Source organism: Pelmatolapia mariae, linkage group LG15 (assembly GCF_036321145.2).
Source record: "Pelmatolapia mariae isolate MD_Pm_ZW linkage group LG15, Pm_UMD_F_2, whole genome shotgun sequence".
In the NCBI taxonomy this organism is placed as follows: Eukaryota; Metazoa; Chordata; class Actinopteri; order Cichliformes; family Cichlidae; genus Pelmatolapia; species Pelmatolapia mariae.
The window spans coordinates 17,362,581-17,384,797 of record NC_086240.1 but is presented as its reverse complement, the minus strand read 5'-3'; the positions used below and the strand labels follow the sequence as shown (position 1 = coordinate 17,384,797).

At 37.3% G+C, this 22,217-nt stretch overlaps 1 protein-coding gene across 1 annotated transcript; it reads right to left on the bottom strand.

Moving 5' to 3' along the window:
* Positions 1-1,954: 1,954 nt before the first annotated feature.
* On the bottom strand, positions 1,955-19,707 carry plb1 (phospholipase B1). The gene is made up of 42 exons (XM_063494653.1): positions 19,656-19,707; positions 19,017-19,067; positions 18,189-18,249; positions 18,077-18,111; positions 17,080-17,164; positions 16,943-16,994; positions 16,447-16,527; positions 15,980-16,045; positions 15,830-15,891; positions 15,435-15,510; positions 15,229-15,336; positions 13,750-13,824; positions 13,576-13,647; positions 13,379-13,453; positions 13,242-13,302; positions 12,719-12,777; positions 12,564-12,637; positions 12,407-12,450; positions 12,183-12,291; positions 11,913-11,964; positions 11,611-11,691; positions 11,443-11,508; positions 11,244-11,344; positions 11,023-11,104; positions 10,829-10,933; positions 9,812-9,907; positions 8,827-8,898; positions 8,568-8,645; positions 7,282-7,342; positions 5,245-5,303; positions 5,084-5,151; positions 4,956-4,999; positions 4,483-4,582; positions 4,343-4,394; positions 4,172-4,252; positions 4,021-4,086; positions 3,848-3,942; positions 3,513-3,594; positions 3,328-3,432; positions 3,155-3,250; positions 2,933-3,007; positions 1,955-2,215 (listed from the first exon to the last, which is right to left on the bottom strand). The coding sequence occupies exons 1-42, from the start codon at positions 19,705-19,707 to the stop codon at positions 1,955-1,957; spliced, it is 3,276 nt and encodes a 1,091-aa protein (XP_063350723.1).
* Between the last annotated feature and the right edge of the window lie 2,510 nt (positions 19,708-22,217).

Here is a 22,217-nt window from a genome sequence, read left to right as displayed (position 1 = left end):
TAACAGTGGCTCGAGTCAATCGAGACCCAGCAATGCTGCTAGACTTTTGTTTAATAAAATCACTCATTGGTGGAGGCGCTAGACCATGTATAACTTTGTATATTAGACAGGCAGATCTAAACAATTTGAAATTAGTAAAATTTAGAAACTTATATTTATCTAAAATTTGACAATGGTGAAATTAAAAAGGTTTCTTGTCTAATATTTTCAATGCTCTTTTGTAGCATACTTCGATTGGTCCAATAGCAGCAAACCTCGTATAGGACCAACTTGTAATACAGTATTCAATATGAGCCAATATCATAGAGTGCAGGAATGTAATCACTGCTGTGTCTGTTAATGATGTGCGGATATGTCTAAAGTTCTGTATATTAACATTTACAGTTTTCACTACTTTTTTAATGTGTTTTTTAAAGGATAATTTTGAGTCTAGTAGCACTCCCAAATACTTAAATTCCTCAACATTAATTAGTTCTTGTGCACCCAAGCGAACTTTTACTGCAGCCACAGTTGTTTTAGGTTTACTAAAAAACAGTCTTTTTAACATTAAGGCACAGGCATGAGTCATTCAGCCATTTTTAAAATAATGTAATGCCAATGAAAGCTGATGGGCTGCATCATCAGCAGTTTTGGCTTGTGTAAAAATTACCGTATCATCAGCATACATAATCGTGTCCCCATTTTGCACACATTGAATAAGTCCTTTAATTAAAGTGAAAATAACAGGGGTCCTAGAATTGAACCCTGAGGGACACCTTGCGTACAGTAAAGATAGGGTGACTTACTATTCTTTATTTGCATGCATTGTTTTCTATTGGACAGATAGGACTGTATCCATTTAATGGTGTGATTACTAAAGTTAAATGTTCACAGCTAGATGGAGACATTGTGGGGAGCTATGATAAGGATGAAAAGTGGCAAACTAGTTGGTCCAGTTGACAAACCTGTGGAGGTATGAAGATGTCTGGGAGAGAAGGCAGTGGAGGAATCTGAGTTTTTGTCCTTAAATTTTATTAATGCATCTTTCAGCACATGGTGTGAAGTCATAATATTTGTCTCAGATGTGAAAGGGGACTGTCCAAATTGATTAGACAAAATAAGTCGCTTTCTCCTGGGAGAAACTCTTCAGTCTTTTATTGAGAAAATTCCATCAAAGAAAAGAAAAAGATGTGATCTATATTTCCATAAACAAATCCAATAAATAATGTTTATCTATGTGATATAGACATACTATACATTATCAATATGTTCCAGTTCACCTTCTTAGTTTTGCATGTGTGCAACATTTGCTTATTGACATTAATGGGTAAGGTGGGAGTCACATTACATGTTCTTAATTTGCCCAATTGAGCGCTTTCCGTTATGCAGCCAGAAATGAGTGATCTTCAAAGTTACTCCAATTCACCCTGAGAGTAGCATGATAATGAATAACAGTATGAAAATACTGATAAGCTGAGCAACTTCGATATATAAATCCAAACCACAAATGTCAAATTGCTGCGGGGTGCTATGAAAAGGTTAGAGGGATCACCACAGCCAGTGGGATTTCTTCTCTAGAGAATATTTGCATATTTATACAAAGTTAATGCTTCACTTGTTGGACAGAAAAACTGCTAGAAGATTTAAAAACATTAAATTCAACTCTGTTTTAAACAAATGAATCAAACTGCACTCAAATACTGAAGCATTTTTATTTCATCAATAAATAAAAATGGGTATGATGAGAGTGAAATGTACAAACTGTCAGGATTCATACATTTAATTATGAATAGTTCAAAATTTCTGTGCAATACAAAGTAATTGCAAATATTTCACACACCTGCTAGCACTTTTAAAGAACATTTTAATAGTAAAATTAAATATTTGAGAGATGGCTTCAAACCTAAATTCCATCATGAAGTCTTGTGCAGATTTCAGCTCACTGATTTGATTCCTGACACGATTTTAGACAACATTAAAAAGCTGTTCCTTTCATTTCAAGCTCTTTTCTCTCTGCCTTGCTTTTGCGATGATGACCAAGGGACAGAATTATCCAACAGGCAGCAAAACCCACCACTAAACCTACAAATCCCACAAGGACAGGCACCCACACAGGGGTGGAGGAGGGACAGTTGAGCGCAGGGCTGCAACTGTGGGTGGAGTCTGTAAATGGAGTAGGTGTGGTTCCTGATGGACTTGGGAGACTGTTGATCTTGGTGAAGATAAACGGACTGGCCTATTGGAAAGATAAAAAGGTTAAAAACTCAAGAGCTGTCTATATGTAAGAATTTCTGAGCTTAGGAGAAACATTGGCAACAAAACCTAATTTTGGATGACATTGTTGAATAATCTACTACATTTTTAAAATCGTGTGACATATTATGAAATATTTTCTCTTATTCATATTGACATGCCCGTATTGACATGATAGCGTCACGCAGTTGCTGCAGATTTGTCGACTGCACAGCCATGTTAAAAAATCTCTCATTACACCACATCCCCAAGGTGTTCTTCAGGATTAAAATCTGCTGACTGGAGGCGTTTGAGTACAGTAAACTCATTATCATGGTAAAAAAAAAAACAACTTGAGATTATTTGAGCTTTGTTACATGGCACACTGTCCTGCTGGAAACAGCCATCAGAAGATGATTATACTGTTGTTATTTTAAAAAAATGGACATAGCTATCATGCTGTTTACACCAAGTTGTCCAGTTTTGGTGGATCAGTGGAAGTTGTAGCCTCAGTTTCCTGTTCTTAGCTGACAGGTGTGGCCCCTATATTTATATGTACATATATTTTTATTTTTTTTTTATTTTTTTGATACTTTAGGTATTTTTTAAAATAAAAAAACTCTTTTTGAAATCATAGATTGTAAGTGGAATTAAATCAACTAATTATTAAATAGTTGTAGCAACATGATTAGTAGAATTTCTCTAAAATCTTCCTAAATACCTCAGAGGGACAGTGAATTTTGGAGCGGTCATATGTGAAGTTGTTGTAGGCCTGCTTTCTCCCTATAGGCTCTAACTGTAAGAAAGAAAAAAAGAGATGAAATCTTTAAAATGGCAAGCCAAAAGAAAAGTTTGCATGAAGTTAAAACTTTTTACTGAGTTAAAAGTTTGCATAGAGTTTACCACCCTGCTTCAGTTTGGTTCATTATTTCCCGCAGCTCACCATGTTATTCCACAGACCAATGGCCATCTCAGCATGTGCTCGCTCACTGATGTGGAAACAGTCTACAGAGAAGAAACTTGTATCTGGCTCACCCTCCTGGTGAAAAAAATGAAAAAAGTACCAATATGGGTGCATTTGATAATTTGTGTTTGGTTTGTTTCTCAGTTACTCACTCCAATTTTAGGGATGAAGGAATTACGTAAAAATGGCTGAAGTACAACAGCAAAGTCTTCTTTTCCATCATAGAGATCTCCAGATACAAGATACTGGAGCTCAGCCTAAAGAAATATAACAGAAAGGAATTTTTTTTTTAAATAAAGAGTTATTGAAAGGATTTTAAAACAAACTGCTTACCTACCTGGTACTCGTGATTGATTCGTTTCATCTCCTCAAGCTCTGGAGAGTTTTCTGATGGGTTGATAACACAGGGACAGCTGGTCCTGAAAAAAAAACACCTTTTATTATTGTGTTTTATTGTCCTTAGAAGGAATAACATTATCAGCTGACCAATTGAAATATGGTAATACAGTCGATATGATACAGTCGACGCAAACATCATCTCCGAACAATCTCATCTCTAAAACAAAGGAACATTTATTTGTTCACATCTGAAAAGGTGATTTACAGGACATATATAAAATCACTGTTTCATTCTATGAAAAGGTCAGAAAAGACACGCACTACAAAACCAACCTCTGGATTAGTGAACAGCCCAGAGTGTCCCTCGTAACTGATTTCAACAGATTTATCTGCATGATCTCCACGACATTAACCAACAACCTCGGTACCTAAAGATACATGGAGAGAAATGCAACTTAGTTAAACTCATGACAACAGTATAGTTCACTATTTTGAATATAACCTACCTCTTTGTAAAGCATATCCAAGCTGATCTTAAGATTATGGCTGTAGTTCTTGGGCGATAGATTATTCTACAGAGGTCAAGCACATGTTGTGTTATTGTTCCATAGTGAATTGTTGTTTGTGTACAATGCAGTAATTTTGGGGAACACTTACTTGATCAAAGCAGTAACTGCAGAGGTCATTGCCTCCTATAAATATTGTCACAAGTTTCCAGTCGTTTTCAAAATTCACCTCCTGTGGGACACATGTACCAAAACAGATTATCAAAAACAAACAAATTGCTAAATGTAACTCATTTTTAAATCGAACTCTGTTTTCATGTACCGTATCTTCTCTCATGGCCTTGATGAGAGCTTGGACTTGTGATGGGATATCTCTGTGAACAAGTGAATACACAGACCGTTAAGACGTTACAGAAATGACAGAGGGTTGGTGAAAGGTTTGTTTCACTGAGGTGTACATACGATGCCTTAACTCCAGGTTCAGCCATGTTGAAGTGTTTCTGCAATAACCCCTGACCTTTGGAAAAGCCTTTCAGAGAGGGGTTGAACTTCCTTAAGATGTCTGAGGAAATACAAATAAATGAAAAATGAGAATATGCAAGAGTGGCGTTCTCTTTGTACACAGTGGGGTAACCATTTAACTTGGATGTCGTTTGCTATCATGTAATCTTTATTATTAAGTTGTATTACAATTTCAAATCAAAATCTTTAACAGCAAATCAGAAATTGTTTTAAAAAGTCAAATTCCTGTAACCATTCTTTTCAGGCTTTATATTTCTGGACATTTTTAACAGTAAATCAGAGATTATTAGACATACGTATAACAGAAAGAATCATCTAAAGACTTTAAATACCCCATGAATCCATGTTGTAGAAACAGCTATTTCAGTCCCATAAAGTAACTGGTTTTTGCCCAACGAGTGGCATAAACTCACTTGGTAGTGTTGTGACTGTGTCCAGAGTATCATCACCTCCAATGCTTTAAGATATACATGAAAAACGCCAATCAGCAGTACATTGGTTTATAACAGTCAGCATCCTGTATAATGAGAAAATATCATACCTCCATGATACTCCTTTATACTTTGTATTGAGCTCAAATATGTTCTCTGCTTTAGCACCAGTGCCTGTCTATGAAAACAAATATACCACACTGCAGTTTAAAGATGCAGAAAGTTTGTTTTTCTGCTTAAAAAGGGGGAATAATTATGTTATTGCACTTACTGTCACAGAGTCTCCTAGTGCTGCCGCCACCTTAATGTCTGCTGGCCTCAGCTTGTGGACTACCAGAGGTGGAAAGGGTACTCAAAATTTGTACTTAAGTACAAGTACTGTTACATTGGTTAAATTGTACTCAATTACAAGTAAAAGTACTGGTTTTAAAAAATACTTGAGTAAAAATACAAAGTACTCTTCTCAAAAACTACTATTAATTACTTTTTACCGATGGATGTTTTATTATGTCGTCAATAGCAGGCATTCGGTTCAATTCACTAGTATAAAATATCTATGTTCAAAGCACATTTCTCAGATGAACAAGGTATAGAAAGGTCATTTGTTTTGTAAATAAATGTAGATATAAAGCAGGAATTTATATCTACTAGAAGGAGAAAAGGAAAAACTGAAAAAACAATGCTCAGGCATGCAGCATAGGATAGATGAAATGCTGAGAAAGAACACAGAGCTCAAGGAACTTAATAACAACTTGGAGTGCAAGAACAATGACATGCTCAGGAGAAACACAGAGCTTGAAAAACTTAATAAGAACTTGAAGTGCAAAAACAATGAAATGCAGGTTCAAGAGCAAGAACTGGAAAAAACACATAATGACCTGCAGTGTACGCTTCAAGAAATCCAGAGCAGAAATCACGACTTAGAAGACACGTACAACAAAGTACAACAGAGGAATACAGACATGTACGAGGCAAAGCTAATACAGGAGGCAAAATCTCCTTTCTCTGAAAGAAAAGCTTGAAGAAAAACAAGTAAAATTAGAAGAACTGGAGAAAAAATGCAAGAAACTTGAGGAGGAAATGGCAGTAACAATGGAAGAACTGAAAACCCTCATCCTACAGAAAAAAGAGCTCCAGGAACAGTGCCTGAAAAAGAAGGCAAAAAAGAAGAAATGCTTCTGTTTCTTCTGGAGGAGGGACCCTCCTGCTTCCTCACTTGATCATGAGAAGGCGTAGCCTCATCTTCCTCCACCGCTTTTCTTTCTCCTCACCCCTCTACCTCCCCCCTCTCCTTCCACCTCTCCATCACTCTCCATTTTTTCTTTCTCCCCTCCCTTCTTCATCCTTTTTCTTTCCTTTTCTCACCCTCACCCCCCAACTAATCAAGGCAGATAACCCTCGCTGAGCCTGGTTCTGCAATAGGTTTCTTCCTTTAAAGGGAGTTTTTCCTAACCACTGTCGCCTTGTGCTTGCTCAGAGGGGATTGTTGGGAGTTTCTCTCCTCCTTTCTCTGTGTGTGTGTTGATGGAGCGGCACATTTATGTCTTACATTTTAGCAGTATCTGTTGTGATACGTCTGAGAGTGAAGTGAAGTAACATGGGTTACTAGTGGTTCAGAGAATATTTAAAAGTGGAATGGGAGCCAGAGCCTTCGGCTTTCTCTGCCTTCACGATTAGGCTTAAAACTTTCCATGTTGATAAAACATAGTTAGGGCTGAATCAGATAATCCAGAATCCTCCCTTTGTTACGCTGCAATAGACCTGGGCTGCTATCCTGTGATGCACTAAGTGTTCCTTCTTCGCTCACCCTTTTCACTCACTGTGTGTTTATACACTACGCTGCATTTAATCATTAGTTATTATTAAGCTTTGCATCTTTTCCAAAGTGTGTCTTTTGTCCTGTCTTCCTCCCCTCACCCCCAACCGGTCACGGCAATGGCTGCCCCTCCCTGAGCCTGGTTCTTCTGGAGGTTTCTTCAAGTAAAAAGGGAGTTTTTCTTCTCATTGTTCCCAAGTACTTGGTCAAAGTGGGTCTGTTATTGTTGGGTCTTTACAATACAATATAAAGCACCTTAAGGCAACTGTTATGGTGATTTGAAACTATATAAATAAAACTGAATAAAATTGAATTTTAGTTTAGTCTTATAGGTTATCATAGTTTTAGTTCTTGCAAAGTTTGGTACTTTAGCTTAAAGTGGCTTTTAAGTTCCCTGGTTCCAAAATCTATCCAGCTTTTTGAAATTGGGATTGCATTAAGTGGATGATAGTGGACACGTCTTGTGTGTGTGTATGTGGGTGTCCATCTTACCTGAAGTTGGCACAGTGTCAGATGGTGCAATATTTACACAGAAAAAGTCACTTCCCCAGTTCTGAAAGAATTGCAAATACCAAAAATACTTTAATCAGTCCTCATTAATCAGAACATTTAGCTTCCATGAAGCATCAGTACAATAACATTTCTTAAAAACAATATTTGTGTCTTTTAACCTCTAAAAATGGAAAGTCTGTCCAAGCATTGCACTGGTTTTTATCTAATGCTTACCCAAAGAAAATAAGCAGACATTAATTAGATTTTAGTGGTTTTCTATCATTGGGGCTAAGATCTGGAGAATCACAGCTTTATTTGGCCTTGAAGCAAGCATTTGTAAATAAGGGGAATACACATACACAACAAAAATGCGTAACAATAATAAGAGATACTAGCTGAATTATAGAAATAATTAAAAACAAGGAGCGTACTGGGAAGCAATTCCAAAATATCCACATGTCTAACCCAAGTCCCTGGCACAAGACAAATCATCATAAGCCCTCGGGCTGCTCATTACTGGCATCTATTTTAGTTATTTAGATAAGTATTAAGCAGTTCTGAGCTTCCTCTAAGACCCAACAGACTCCGGTGCATGACTCCTTCAAAAAAGTCCAAACCCTAAAAAAAGGGAGTCTGTTTAGTAGGGTTTAAACAATCTTATAGCTTTAATGTTGTGTGTAATTTGAATGTGTGCTTTGAGACAAGCCCTGGCATTTATGACTATCACAAGCTTTGTATGTTGACCAAAAGATGAGCTTTAGGTCAAGCAGTCGAAATGATCTTCCAGGGTGAGGAGCTCAGTCATTCAAAAAGAGCTCAGCGCACAGCCTACTACTATTTCAGTCCACACCACTACACATCGAAAGGAGGCATATGAGTTAATTCAGGCACCTGACCATGCCTCCTTTAAGTCTCCAAGGTGAGTGGTTTTGGGTATGTCCTGCCAGGAGAAGGCCCCAGGGGAGAACCAGAACACACAGGAGAGATAATGTCTCTTGGGAACAGCTAACACCTGAATGAGGTAGACGAGGTAGCTAGGGGGAGAGAGGTCTGGACACCTCTGCTTAGACTTCTGTCCTAGTAACTTTAACCCAGATAAATGACAGAAGATGGGTGGTTCAAAAGCTCTGATTGACACTTAGTAGGTTGGTAATAGGTAGGTTGCTAATTTTAATGGCCCATTCAGGTCTTTGGCTCTTAAACAACAAAATATTTTATTCGTGATAGAAGTTGCTGGTTTTCTTTTTTGGATAAAGACCTTAAAAACCTGGAAGTTAGATACTCACTGTATTAGGCTGAGGTGTTGGGGAGGGACTGGAATAGATGTAATTGCTGTTGTTGTAGGTCCGAATATAAGGTGAAGTCTGGGGATAAAAAGAACTTAAATTAAATGTGATGTATAGTGATAACAAAGAGATGTATATCTATAGAGGCTAGAGTCTAGACAAAGAAATGCCACACACCACAACATTTGTAATCTAAGCTAAGTTTGAATAGCAATTTTTCCAACGAGGATTTACAAAGACATGTTGACTTTTCTCCTACCTTACTTGGGCATTTCAGGCCAGTGGATACAGAAAAGTCCTGTAAAGAAGTCTTGTTGCCCAGTGGCTCCAACTTTGAGAGTAAAAAAAAAAAAAGTGATTTGTGCACACAGCATGTTAAGCATAATGATTAGAACAAATAAGCTTTATAGTGTTTATAATCATGTTAGGATAATGTTCAGTACCAATAAATCAGTGGAAGTTTAACAATCTGTTAAATAGTCAAGATTATGTCTAACAGATACAGTTTTGTTAGTTGGTATAAATTCTTATATCCTTATGTCTCAAGGGTACAGAAAATATATATTATTCTTTATAAGCTCAGCTACTCATACTAGTAATGTAGTTTTATCAGTTCATGTTCCTGCCTTTTACACATAGCATCAGTAGCTATAATGGCATTGTTGAGGGAGCACATAGTGGTTTTTACCCACCACTAAGTACTTTGAAAGCCTGTAATTCAGAAAATTTCCATAGTACTAGTTCCATTAGATATAATACAGTTATTATATAATGTTCTGATTCTGGGTGGGGGGTGAAACACTGTTGTTTTCCATGCAGTGACCCACTTATTAATATTTTCATGAAGCAGAACAACATCCCCAACAGTCATTAATAATGCAGTCAACAGCAAAATGGCATGTGTGCAAAATACTGTAACAGCCTCTTTTTGTTTACGAAAGAAGGTAAGTGCTGCTGTTTGTGATGGCTGATCCCACTGAGGCTCTTCAGTGGCACAGGCAGAGATGTCAAAAGAAAGAAAAAAATCCTTGCTGATATGTGGCACAATTAGAAGCACATGAAATAGCTGAAGTTTGACAACTACGTCTTAATCGGTGCTTGACAAACACATATTCAGTCAGAATCAAATAGTCATGTCATATTATGTAGCTTTTGTAGTAATAAAAGTATCAAATAGCAAAAATATATACGGGTCAGAATAAGTGTTTTACAAAAGGAGTCCCTTTTGTTTGCCATATATTTACCATGTTGTTCCAAAGGGAGCGAGCCATCATGGTCTGGGCCTTCTGGCTGACGTGGAAGCAGTCAGCACTAAAAAAAGAGCGATCAGGGCGGCCATCCTGAGAAAAATGCACAATAAGTATGTAAATGTTAGGATTTTTGGACTACTTGCATCGGTCAGAATATAACTACTGTGTAGATATCTGATCAGGACCAGTAGATCTTTCAAAATACAAAAACAAAACAAAACAAATTAAAAGAAAGAAGCTGCAGTATTTTCTTTTTAAAAAAATGTCAATAAAGCTGTTTTTGTAAGAACTTAGGATTTAACATTGACCTTAAATGTTAAGGGAGTAATTTGTCATTTTGAGAAATATACTTTTAAAATACACAATCTGAACTGTTTCAAGGAGCACTCCACTCTAAAATGATGCAATGAATGCTAAGCTAAGTTATATAGCAGCATAAGAGGTTTGTTAGCTTTTCTCAGAAAGAGTGAGTCCAGTCTCATCCAGTAAATATGGAGCTACATCCAGCAGTTGCTTAGTTTAACATAAAGATCACATAAAGACACGGCACACAGCCTTCCTACAAATATTTCAATCATTATACAGATTAAATTAAACCATTGAAACCAGACAGAATAGACTGACCTTTAGAAGTGGATTTTTAACTTTGGAATAGCATCAATCAATCAATCAATCAATCAATCACAAGTATATTTACCAAAATATCAAACAATTTCTCACAAGAATTTCATTCTACAGAAATTCAATAGTCCTTTCTCTTGTTAGCTAGTATTTAAAATTTCACATCTTTTGTTGATGATTTAACGTAATTAAAATTAGACCTTATGCTTTGCAGAATAATTTACAGAATTGCTTGAACAGACTCTGTGGAAGCCATTAATTCAGTGGTTTTATAGTGGAATAACGACAAAATCCTTGTGTACTGCTGCAGGGGCCATGTTGTTACATACTGGATAAGGTGAACTGTGGATAAACACCTGTAAATCCTGTGCTCTGTGCTTTATTACTGACCGTCAGCCTGGGGAAAATGATGTCTCTGAAAAAAGGCTGGATAACCACAGTGAAGTCTGAGCGAGTGTCATACCGGCCGGACTCCACGAGTTCATGTAGCACTCGCTGAAAAATAGAGAAAACAATGACGATCAATGGGGACTGACTTTAGGGCTCCTTTTTTAATAAGATTTCCTTTTTCTGGACTTTTCTACCTGATAGCTTCTGTTGAGGTCTTCCAACATTTGAAGAGCCTCAGAGTTGGACTTTGGCAAAATAACGCAAGGACACATAATCCTGGAGAGATAACAAGGGGTTACACAACAGTTTAAGATTATTTATGAAATGATAACTGTGGACGATAAAAAGAGCAACTGAGCAATGCATTACCTACATATTTTTTTATATATCTCAGAATACAAAAAGTGATACTCACTTCACCAGCCAGGTTGGGCATTCAAGTGAGGGATCTTTGTGCATTTCTCTTAGTTGTGTTATCTGCAGAGGTTCTACTAAGTTCACCAGAGCCCGAGGCACCTATCAGACATTAGCTGAGTTAATGCTAATGCTAACACTGACCAGGACCAGCATACATACTGCATGTATAAATGTGACAGCCTGCCTGATGATTTTACCTCCTTGTGAAGATAATCCAGGCTTTCTCGGACATTGCGAACATAATTTTCTGTAGAGTAACGTAGCTGCAAACCAAGATATAACATTTTCAGGTTTGGGTTTGGTGACCGTTTTGGCTCCTTAAAAATGACCTATGCTATGAGTTCTTACTACATGCCAGTACTTACAGAGTTGTAGCAGTGCTCACACAGGTCATTTCCTCCAATGAAAAAGGTGATCACCTTCCAGTCTGATTCAAAGTTGATCCTCTGCAACATGTACAAATGTGAGGATAGATAGATAGATAGATAGATAGATAGATAGATAGATAGATAGATAGATAGATAGATAGATAGATAGATAGATAGATAGATAGATAGATAGATAGATAGATAGATAGATAGATGGTGATCTTAGCAACATTATTTCCTATCTATTGATGAGTTGGTAAGTAAAAATATTGTTAAAGATCAAATATCTTTAAACATACAGACTCATTCTTCATTCTTTCCACCAGAGCACGCACTTGGGTTGGTACACCACTAAAAACACAGTAAAAGACAGTTCTCTGATGGTTAAAGAGTCATTTTATCAGAGTTGAACCATTAACATCAACAAAACTTTTAAACAGCAAAAACAACAGCTGTACTCATTTAGTATAGAAAAACATATTCTACAAGCTGATCACTCATGTATCACCTGTAACAAATCTCTTACAGCACGGGCAGGTATTTGTGCTAAGATTTCAAAAAGGACTCACTGGCTTTTTGCTCCTGCCACAGCCTGGTTAAGGAATGCTTGAGGTGTGTCCTGCTGGCCCGTGCCAACAGAGTAGCCCGTCAGGTTTTGGCTGAAATATTTCAAGATGTCTGTAATAACAATAATAATGAACAACAATGAATAGTAATAACAATCAAGGATAAAAAAAAAAAATTCACACGTAATGTTATTTAAACAAAGTGTTTGGTTATCTAAATGACTCACTGGGCAGAGTGGTGACGCTAGTCAGGTTTTCATCTCCACCAATGCTGGGAAATAAACATGAAGTTAAATACATGAATGAAGTGACACACTAGCCCAGGAAGTTTAATATTAGTATTTCGCTGCAACATTATGGGATACCTGAAGAGTCCTGACTCACCTCCAGGATAAACCTCTGTATTGACGCAAGACATCCAGGATATCAGATGGCCTGGATGCAATGCCATTGCCTGCCTGAAAAACAGCAGGTTTTAAAAAGTTTTAGTATCAACCTATTCAATTCTAAATAATGAGAAGGTGATAAGAATGACTCACTGTCAACGAATCGCCAACAGCAGCAATAATTTTGACGTCTCCAGGCCTGAGTTCGTGGACTGCAAAAAACAGAAGAAATGGTCCGAATAATAAATAAAATGAATAAGACAAGTATACAATAATATTGTATTTACAATACACATAAATACAAAAGTATATAAAATTAAACTTCCTACAAATATTGTATAACAGTATCAATGTACTGGGAGGTACTATTAGGATGATTTGAAAGGGCAGATTTAAAGAACACACTTTACATTTTACAGACTGAGGAAACCAAGACATATCACAAAAACAACAAAAACAAAGCTCCGTCATAAAGCATCTTAGATTGTGACTTGAAGTTTGTACAGTGTCAGAGGTATTACTTTGTAGTTTTTAGTCCCACGTGCTAATGTGGGGAATAAATGAATAACCTTCAATATGTGATATAAAAAGCCAGATCTTGGATACAATCTGTATTACTTTTTTGCTAATTTAAGGTCACCCAAGTGCTCAAGAAAAACCTTTAACCTCATCTTACCTGAAGTGGGTGTGGTAGGTGAGGGACTTAAGTCCTCACAGGGCATTTCTGTCCCTGTAAACTGAGCAGTCACACAGAGCACAATCAGAAATTGACAGAAAGCATGCAAAGCTGGCCAAACGCTAGACAATACTCACAGGCTCCAGGAGAGGAGAGATATTGCTGTGGTGATATGACGGAGAGTTTCCCTCTGTCCTCAGGTAGGGTCGTTCCTAAGGGAGGGAGACAGATAACTAAGGAGGAGGAATATGCTGCACAGAATCATCATCTGTAAATACAGTGTGTCTAATCTGATTACCATATATATAAGTGGGTTTTCTGTAAAATTACTCACCTCGCTTGGACATGGCAATGTGAAGATCTTACCATTGTCCTCTGTTTTATATTGGGCAACTGTGGCCTGCAGCTAAGAGACAGAAGGCTCATTGTTTTCATGTCTGGGATACTGAGAAGAGTAACTGGGTGTGAAAGTGCCAGTGCAATTGACTTTGAGAGTCCCAAGCCTCACCAGGTTTGTCCACATCTGCACCAACAGCTTATCTTTGTGCTGTAATGCTTCAGACTCAGTGAGATGCTTCCCTCTCTGTTAAAAGCAAGAAAGACAGATATTGTACAGTGCATAAAAAATATCTTCAGTTCAGTTCAGGAAGATAAACACAGACATTTAATATCATCTACCAAGAAGACAAAGTCTTTGTACTCTTTGGGAGTTGATTTTCACAAATGCTGGGATGAGACACAAATCCCTATGGGACTGAATTAGGAAGAGTATCCTGCATAAAAACACCTGCTAAACCACTGTGCAAGCTACCTGCTGTGGTGATCCCTTGTGACGTAGGGAGCACCTGAAAGTAGCTTTTATATAATGCATACAAATAGACTACAACACTCAATTTAATATCATCCTGATGGGCCTTCTTGAAGCCCTTTAGTTTTACTACACTAACTGTTTTAGCTCCCTATCACATCCCTTTAACCTTTCTGATTGGCTTCCCTTCATAAACAGAAGGTCTAAAGAGAAGGTGGGTGGGGCTTGTATATTCAGAAGCTAATGTTAAAGTGCTCCTCACAGATACACATCCATGAGCAAAAAAAACTGTTAGAAAAGGAAGTTGACTTTATGTTCAATTTGATCAACTGCTGTTGCAACAAAATGGATGAAGAAAAGTTAAATAGGTCACTGTTTAATAAATATTTGCTTTCTCAAGCCTTTTAAATTGAAAGGTTGGGTGAATTTCTTCAATCACAATAAAAATGTCCGGGTTTTGTTTTGCCCGATAAAAATGTGTCAGGATAGGCTCTAGCAATTTTTTGATGACAGAAATGATCACAGTAAACTGCAGCCCATACACAGCCCAACTCATTATCTGGAACTCTGGCCAACATAGTTGGTCCACTGTAATCTTCCAAAGTTTCTTCCCAAAAGGCCTTTTCCAAAACAGACATGTTAACACATTGAGTTAGAAAAACAGAGGTGTACATCATAAAGTAAATAATGCTGAAGATTTATTTTCAGTTTAATTCAGTTTTATTTACATAGCACCAAATCACAAAAACACTCACCTCAATGTGCTTTGTATTGCAAGGTAACGACCCTAAAGTAAGAGAAGAGAGAAAACCCCAATAATAATAAAGACCCCCTTGGTGACAGTGGGAATGAAAAACTCCCTTTTAACAGGAAGAAACCTCCAATAGAACCTCAGGCTCAGGGAGTAGCAGCCTTCTGTCATGACCGGTTGGGGGTGATGATAAGATAAAAACTTATCTGCTTTGGTTTGTTATACAAGTAGCTCAAGTAATGATGCACTCATGGGTTACTTGGAATTTAGCACAAAGTAGAGACACCGAAATCAGGAGATTACCCAAGCAATCCAAAACTCAAGAGTGGTGTGACTAAGGCACTAATAAAGATTTGGGTTTGCAAAATGGTGCAATTGAAAGGATTTATAGGAGAATAAAAGGATGATATGATCTGAATTTAACTCACAGCAATAAATGATGGGTCTCTGATGAAAGGTGTATCCTGAAGGGTAACAGTGAAGTCTTTTCTGTCACTGTACCGGTGTTTCTGTACCAACAGCTCATCCAAAGATTCCTGGAAAAAGGGAGTTTAGGAACAACATTTATCAGCAAGAGGTTAGCTATATCCTCAAGCATATCCAAACACTATTTGAACATGAAATAAGGACAAACCTGCAGAGACTGAGTCAACACGGCTCTCAGGAGCCTGAGCTCCCCTTCACTGTTTGTTTCCAAACACTGGCAAGATCTGTCAGTGAAACACATTTACTCATTAAAACTTAATATGTATCCTCCTGTTTAAAGGAAAACAAACTACCCCAACAGTGAATAATTAAAACATGAAAATAAAACTATTAAAGGAAACAAGTAAACGGGTTAAGAACATAACATTCTCTAACTTGACAGCAGTGACATTTTGTATTGCCACACTGACTTATCATCATGTCATCTAATTAATTTATTTTCCTGGGAAAAAAAGATCTTAAATCCTTTTACATCTTCAACACATGCAAGCCATCTGTTTCGATGTCATTCTCTAAAGGTCAGGGAAGAAAAAGTGAACTTACTTGCTCTGCATAGTGTCATGCTCTCCATCCCATAATGCAACACTGACAATGGTCCGGTTGAGCTGCAGCACAGTGAAGTTAATAAAATTTTGCAAATTTTACGAACACATTGTAGGTAAAATCGCTTCCTGCGTATAATATGAAACATACCCGAGAATGCAGCAACTGCAGAGCCTTATCCACCTCTTTGATTACTGCCTCGATAATTGATGAGACCTGCAGTACAAACACAACAGACTCCATGAACTCTTAGTGACTTTAATGCTACTTTTTTTTCAACAAGAGAGTCACCAGTACAGTCACTTGTTTGTTTGGTTGTCAGCTAATACTTTAATGTGTTATGTGAATCAAATTATAGGAAATGCTAAGTAGCCAAAAAACGATATAGAAGGCAACCTTTGCAATAGCAACAGTGACAACATATCTACAGAACAAATTTTATCTGAAGGAAAGTTGGGATAGTGCTAGTCTGAAACTGATAAGAATTGCCAGCTTGGGCTCTGTAACTACAGTATTAAGGCAACAAAGTCTATAAAACATGAATAATAAGTGATTTGGGCTCTGGGCATTGAGCTCCTAAAGATTAAGGATCCTCAGTAAGGTCTTTCACTGTTTACCTGCTGGTCCTCACAGGCACAAAGCTGATCCAGCTGAACAAAGAGAAGCACCAACTTCCAGTCCCGATTCACATTGGGAGCCTGTTGGGGGGGGGAAGTCACCACTGCTGGTTACTTTTTAACTTTTACTTCAAATAATTTTAATTTGAACCTGTAAGAAACACCATCCACCGGTACATGTTTAGTCAGTAGTATGACAAGTATGATCTTTAGATATTTTTCTCAGGGCACAGCAGGTTAAGATAACACCTGTTCAAACATATAGTTCTGCAAAATTTCCCATTTTTAATAATTAAATCAATAATGAGAGAATATATTTTGTTTTCTGGTGTGTGTTTTTTTAACAGATACTGAATTATATTTTTTTTTCTGAGAATACTTTTATTGTGAATATTTAATATTTCCCTCATTTCCAAATAAGCTATATCTTCTTGATTCACCATGGAAAGCATAAAATCTAATTTTATTCTTAAGGTTGGAAAATGCAAGAATATACCTGACTGTTCTGTAGATAGAGGGACACTTCCTTTGCCTGATCCACCAGAGTGCTACAAAAATAAAATAACATGAAGGAGTTAAGCCACCATATGCAATCATAGCTTTTCCTCATGAGCCAAAAAGTACACATTGTACCTGTGTTGTAGAAGCTGAGGGGCGTAAAGGTTTGTTTCCTCTGAGAGGTGACTAATCAGTTCAGGATTGAACAGAACCATCAGCTCTGATTGAGAGAAGGTAACACAAGTTTAACATTAGCACTCATTTTTAACCTATTTTCAATCTTGAACTCATCTAGGGTAGCTTTGCATGATTCATAGTTCGAAATAAGCTCTAAAAGCAGAATTGTTTCTCCTGTACTGGGCCTTAGTGCAGTAGCCCACTTTGAAGTGGCTGTGTGTTAGTGCTAGATAAATTCAATTGTATTAAATTGAACTGAACTACAGCAGCCCTCTGAAACAGCTTTTTAAGCTCTTCTGCCTTTAAGCCAGCTTACTTTCTGATTGGCTGCCTCTCACAAACAGAAGGTTTGAACAACATGTGGGCCAAAAAAATCTGTGCTCACAGCTAGAACTATGTGCCTTAGATGGGCATATTAGATAATATCTATGTATTAAAATATCATACAGGCCCAAGAGTAGAAAGATTGAAAAAGAAGCCAATATTTACTATCCTAAATCTCTTAAACGCAAGAGTTTACTGCTCACCTTCGAGCACAGTACAGTATCTTTGTGTTTTATTCTGTGTGGCTGTTAAAACTAGTTTAGGTTTAAGCTTTCTGACTGCAGATTAATCATAAAAATTAATCTGCCCTGCCAGGTTGACGTAAACATGACATCAGTGTTTTTGTAACAGTAACTATCACGTTGTGTCCATATCAGTGCTGTATAGATAAAGCACTGTGGTATAACAGGAAAAAATTATCAGCCTCGTGACATGAGTGTATTTAGTAAGGTGCTGTAATTCTAGTGAGGGTAAAGCTTGGATCAAGCCATTTGGTTACTTTTATACTATCCCAGAGATACTTGAACACATTGAAGCTCTCACATTATGTCCCACGGGAAGCCCAGAAAAACTACAGCGACTTTATTAGGTAAACATATAATGTCAGAAGCTGTTAAAGATATAGACTTACCTCTAAGTCTTGATACAATTGAGGACAGCTCAGTGCTGTAGAAAAGTGTGAATTTCAAAATTTGTGTAGGTTTTCACTGCGCTATCACAGCTGAACAGTAAACTGTGCTCACCTGTGCATGTGAAGTCCAATGGTGGAAAGCAGACCCACATCTGAGGGCCTAACAACATTAACTGAAAAAATTGCAAAAATATAATGATGAACTACAGCTGATAAAAATTAGCCTAGTTACCAAATGTGGGTAAAAGTATGAAGGCTAAATGATGGTGTTACATTAGTGTGTGCAGCAATAGGTGGTGGGAAGTTGTTTTATTTATTTTAATCTCAGTAAAAGTTTTAAAAAGTTCATTTTGACATAAAGATGCTGGATTCAAAACTGTGATAACAGGAAAGTTTACTAAAACTATCAAATCTAGTAATCATGCTAAACACTCTACTCAGACTTAATCATTACACCTACAAGAGCTGCTCATCGATCTCCCAGTGCAGTTTTTGTGTTGTTGTTGTTAATGCAAGAGGATGTTTAGGACTACAGTAATGAGTCAGCAGAGCTTTATGCACTATGTACCTCAGCACTCACCGACCCTGCTCTGTACCTTTGCATGGTCAGACACTTCATGGCTGAGTTGCCGTGCTTCCTAAACACTTCCAGTTTGCAATAATACTGCTTACAGTTGATCTTGGAATATCTGAGAGGGAAGAAGTATCACAAACTGACACATGCAGCCCTGGCATCCTCTTACAGTACTATGACCCCTTGTTTCACAAATGCTTGTGTTTAATTTCATATACCTGTGGCAACACCTGAATTCAAAACATAAGGTGTGCTCCAATAAGTTTGTCCATATAGTTTATCATAAAGATCAGTATTATAGTGTCAGCTGTAGAGCTTTTTTCTCCTCGAAGGCTGTTCATAAAACCATATGATTGTCTAATTTACCAGTTGAAGGAGGCTCCTGCGAAGGGATCATCTGAGAGCACGGCAGTCCGACTGCTAGAAAACATGAAGAGATAACAAATGATAAAAATGCTTCAAAGTACAGAAGTTCACGGCCCTGAGGAGCATTTCTGGCAAAAGTATTACTATTTATTCAATTGCAGACTTGGCTCAAGTCCACTCTAGGTTGGAAAAGAGGAGCACAACAAACACAAACATCTTCTTCCTGTATTGCTATCACTCTTCTCTTACCAACTGGACAGTCATATACTGAAAATTTTAATTTTACTTAAATTATTTTTTTAATAACTATAGTAACTATATAAATAACTATAGCAGCAAATATACATCAAAATCCAATAATTTAAACTAAACCTCCAAAATAAGCAAATAAATAGTACAAGTAGTAATGCTAGTACTAACAGACTGAGTTAAAAATAGCTTATTTTAATATATTTCAGTGCAATGTCCTTCCACACCTGACTTCTGCAAAATTTTCTTTAGGTAAATCATACATAATTCCTACATTTCATGCAGAACCTTTTTAAAATGTATATTTATAACTTGTCAAATTGAAACAAAACAGCATCATAAAAAACATGAAACATGAGCATTAGATCGAGCTATATTAATAGTGGAGACCTGATGTCCACGTGAGACCCAGCAGTGAGATCAGAAGCAGCTGCTGAAGCATCCTATTTTTTAATGTTGTTTTCATTTATCTTCTGTGTGGCTTTCTTTCCTTCCTGCTTTCTCAGCTTACAGTAAGCTGTCTTTCTCTGTTATTATCAGTTATACTTAGTCAGTTAATTATAGCTGTCATAAATCCTCATGCAGGGAAGGGACTATCCTATTTGTTCAAAGGACACAGCTTGAAGATGATATATGACATATGATGATATAATGACACTGATAAGCTCAAAATGAACCTTTCCTGAAATAAAGAGTGATATTAATGTCATTACGTTTCTAGACTGCCAGCATATACTTCCACTTTCACCTGTACTCTTCTTTGATTACAAGGCTATTAACAAACCAAGCCAAATGTTAATTATAATAATTATAATCTAATATAAAAAAAATATTGTGGGCTTATTACAAATAAAGCTACCCAGGAGTATGTAAGTAATTAAAATCAGCTCCAGCTACAATTTCAGAAGTGATACACAATAGTGAATTGGGTGACTAAATGGTTGGTATTGTCATATCACAGCAAGAAAGTAATGGGTTTGAATTCACTTTTCTGTGTGGAGTATACCTGTGTGCTTTCAAAGACATGCTTGTTAGGTTAACTAATGAATCTTTGTTGGCTGTAGGTGTGAGTGTGAATGGTTGCCTATCTCTATGTGTTGCACCTATGGCAAAGTGGCAGAAAGGAGAGGTCAGAGAATATGTCTGTGAAGGTTCTCAGTCATCCAGGTCATCGTCGTCTGAGGAGCTTGGAAAGAAAAGCATCTGGACTTCTTTAAGTTTCCTTGAAGATGTTTCCCCTCTCACCCAAAAAGCTTCTTCAGTTCTAAGAGCAATTGGTGGACAGTCCCAGATAGAAAGGAAGCAACTTCAGAAGTAATGCACAAAGTTTCGGAGCCTTTGCATCAGGCACTGAAATGAGAAAATTAAACTGGCAGATAGGGCTTAAATACTGGGATTCTCCACCATTTGCTCTTAGAACTGAAGAAGCTTCTTGGATGAGAGGAGAAACATCTTCAAGGAAACTTAAAGAAGTCCAGATGCTTTTCTTTCTAAGCTCCTTAGACCGAGAGGTCAGAGAAGAATGTTTAGACTGCTTCAAGCTGATAGAAAAACAACAGCAACTGAAATAACCGCTCGTTACTGCCAAGGTATGCAAAAGAGCATCTTGAATGCACAACGCATCCAACCTTAAAGCAGGTGAGCTCTAGCAGCAGAAGACCACACTGGATGCAGCTCGTCTTAACTAAGCAGACAGAATTGAGGCTATAGTTCACACAGGTTTACCAAAATTGGACAGCAGAAGATTGAAAAAAGCATTGTCTTATCTGATAGTCTGAGTCTCAGTTTCTGCTGTGAAATTCAGATGGTAGGGTCAGAATTTGATATTAATTAAATGAAAGCGTGGATCCACCCTGCTTATATTAACTGTTCTGGTTGCTGTAATGGCGTGGGGGATATTTTCTTGAGACACTTTAGGATCCTTAGTACCAGCTGAACGTTGTTTAAATGTTTAAGCCTGCCTGAGTATTGTTGGGGATTGTTGCTGCAGGTTAATGCACCATGTCACAAATGGGATTCACTGTCACCAGATCTCAAGCCAATAGAGCACCTGTTGTTGACTTTTGTCAGAGTACATATAAAGAAACCAACTAGTGAACTCCTAGCAACCACCAATCAATAGGGAAAAATGTTTATTCCTCAACACCAACCACCACCAAATTAAAAACATGAGTTTATTATTGGCTGTTGGAGGTCACAATAATTGGGGTTGTCAGGGAGTCACTCACCAGTCTCTCAGACAGTGTATTTAAAGTATAATTTGATGCTAAAACTTTAGTAATAGTACTATGACTTTATTTATTTATATTTGTTTCACCACTGTATCAGAAGATAAAATGCATTAGATCTATTTGTATTTTGTAATAGAGAGAAAGCAAAACAAAATGAGGCTGTTAAATTTAAAGACCTAAATTTAGATTTAAAGACTGGGGAGATTGGACTTGTCGGAGAAAAGAAGCAACTTCAGAAGTAATGCACAAAGTTTCGGAGCATTTGTATCAGGCACTGAAATGAGAAAAGTAAACTGGCAGATTGCACTAAAGTACTAAATCTACTGAAAAACCCATGAATACGGGGAAGTATTGGAATAGTTTTCATAAAAGTCACAATAAAACCCCTGAAATCCCTGATTAGTGGCAAAACAAGAGAGTGGCAAAAATAGATAACAAGGAAAAAAGACAATGCATGGAGAAATGACTGCCTTCACATATGACACTAAGTGGAATGATTGACAATCAGTCCAATGTTCCTGATTGTTTTTTCTGGCTGTTCAGCGCACATTAGTCTAATGTGACAGCAGATGCAACGAGTCCTCTCAGGGGATAAAGAGCTACACGTGTTATTCTGGAAAACTGGCTTGACTCACTATAACATAGGAAACGGGTTTTAGGGGGCTGACGAAAGTCTGACGAAGAGATATAAAGTGCCATGGAAAGAGAATGAGGCTACAGA

What these genes read in the sequence shown, in the direction of transcription:
- plb1 (XM_063494653.1), bottom strand. Translation starts at nt 19,707, where the DNA reads ATGCTTCAGCAGCTGCTTCTGATCTCACTGCTGGGTCTCACGTGGACA. An exon ending in TGCAGTTGCTGCATTCTCGG is followed by an intron (nt 15,892 to 15,979) that starts GTATGTTTCATA and finishes ACTGTGCTGCAG; the next exon opens with CTCAACCGGACCATTGTCAG. An exon ending in TCTCTCCTCTCCTGGAGCCT is followed by an intron (nt 13,303 to 13,378) that starts GTGAGTATTGTC and finishes GTGACTGCTCAG; the next exon opens with TTTACAGGGACAGAAATGCC.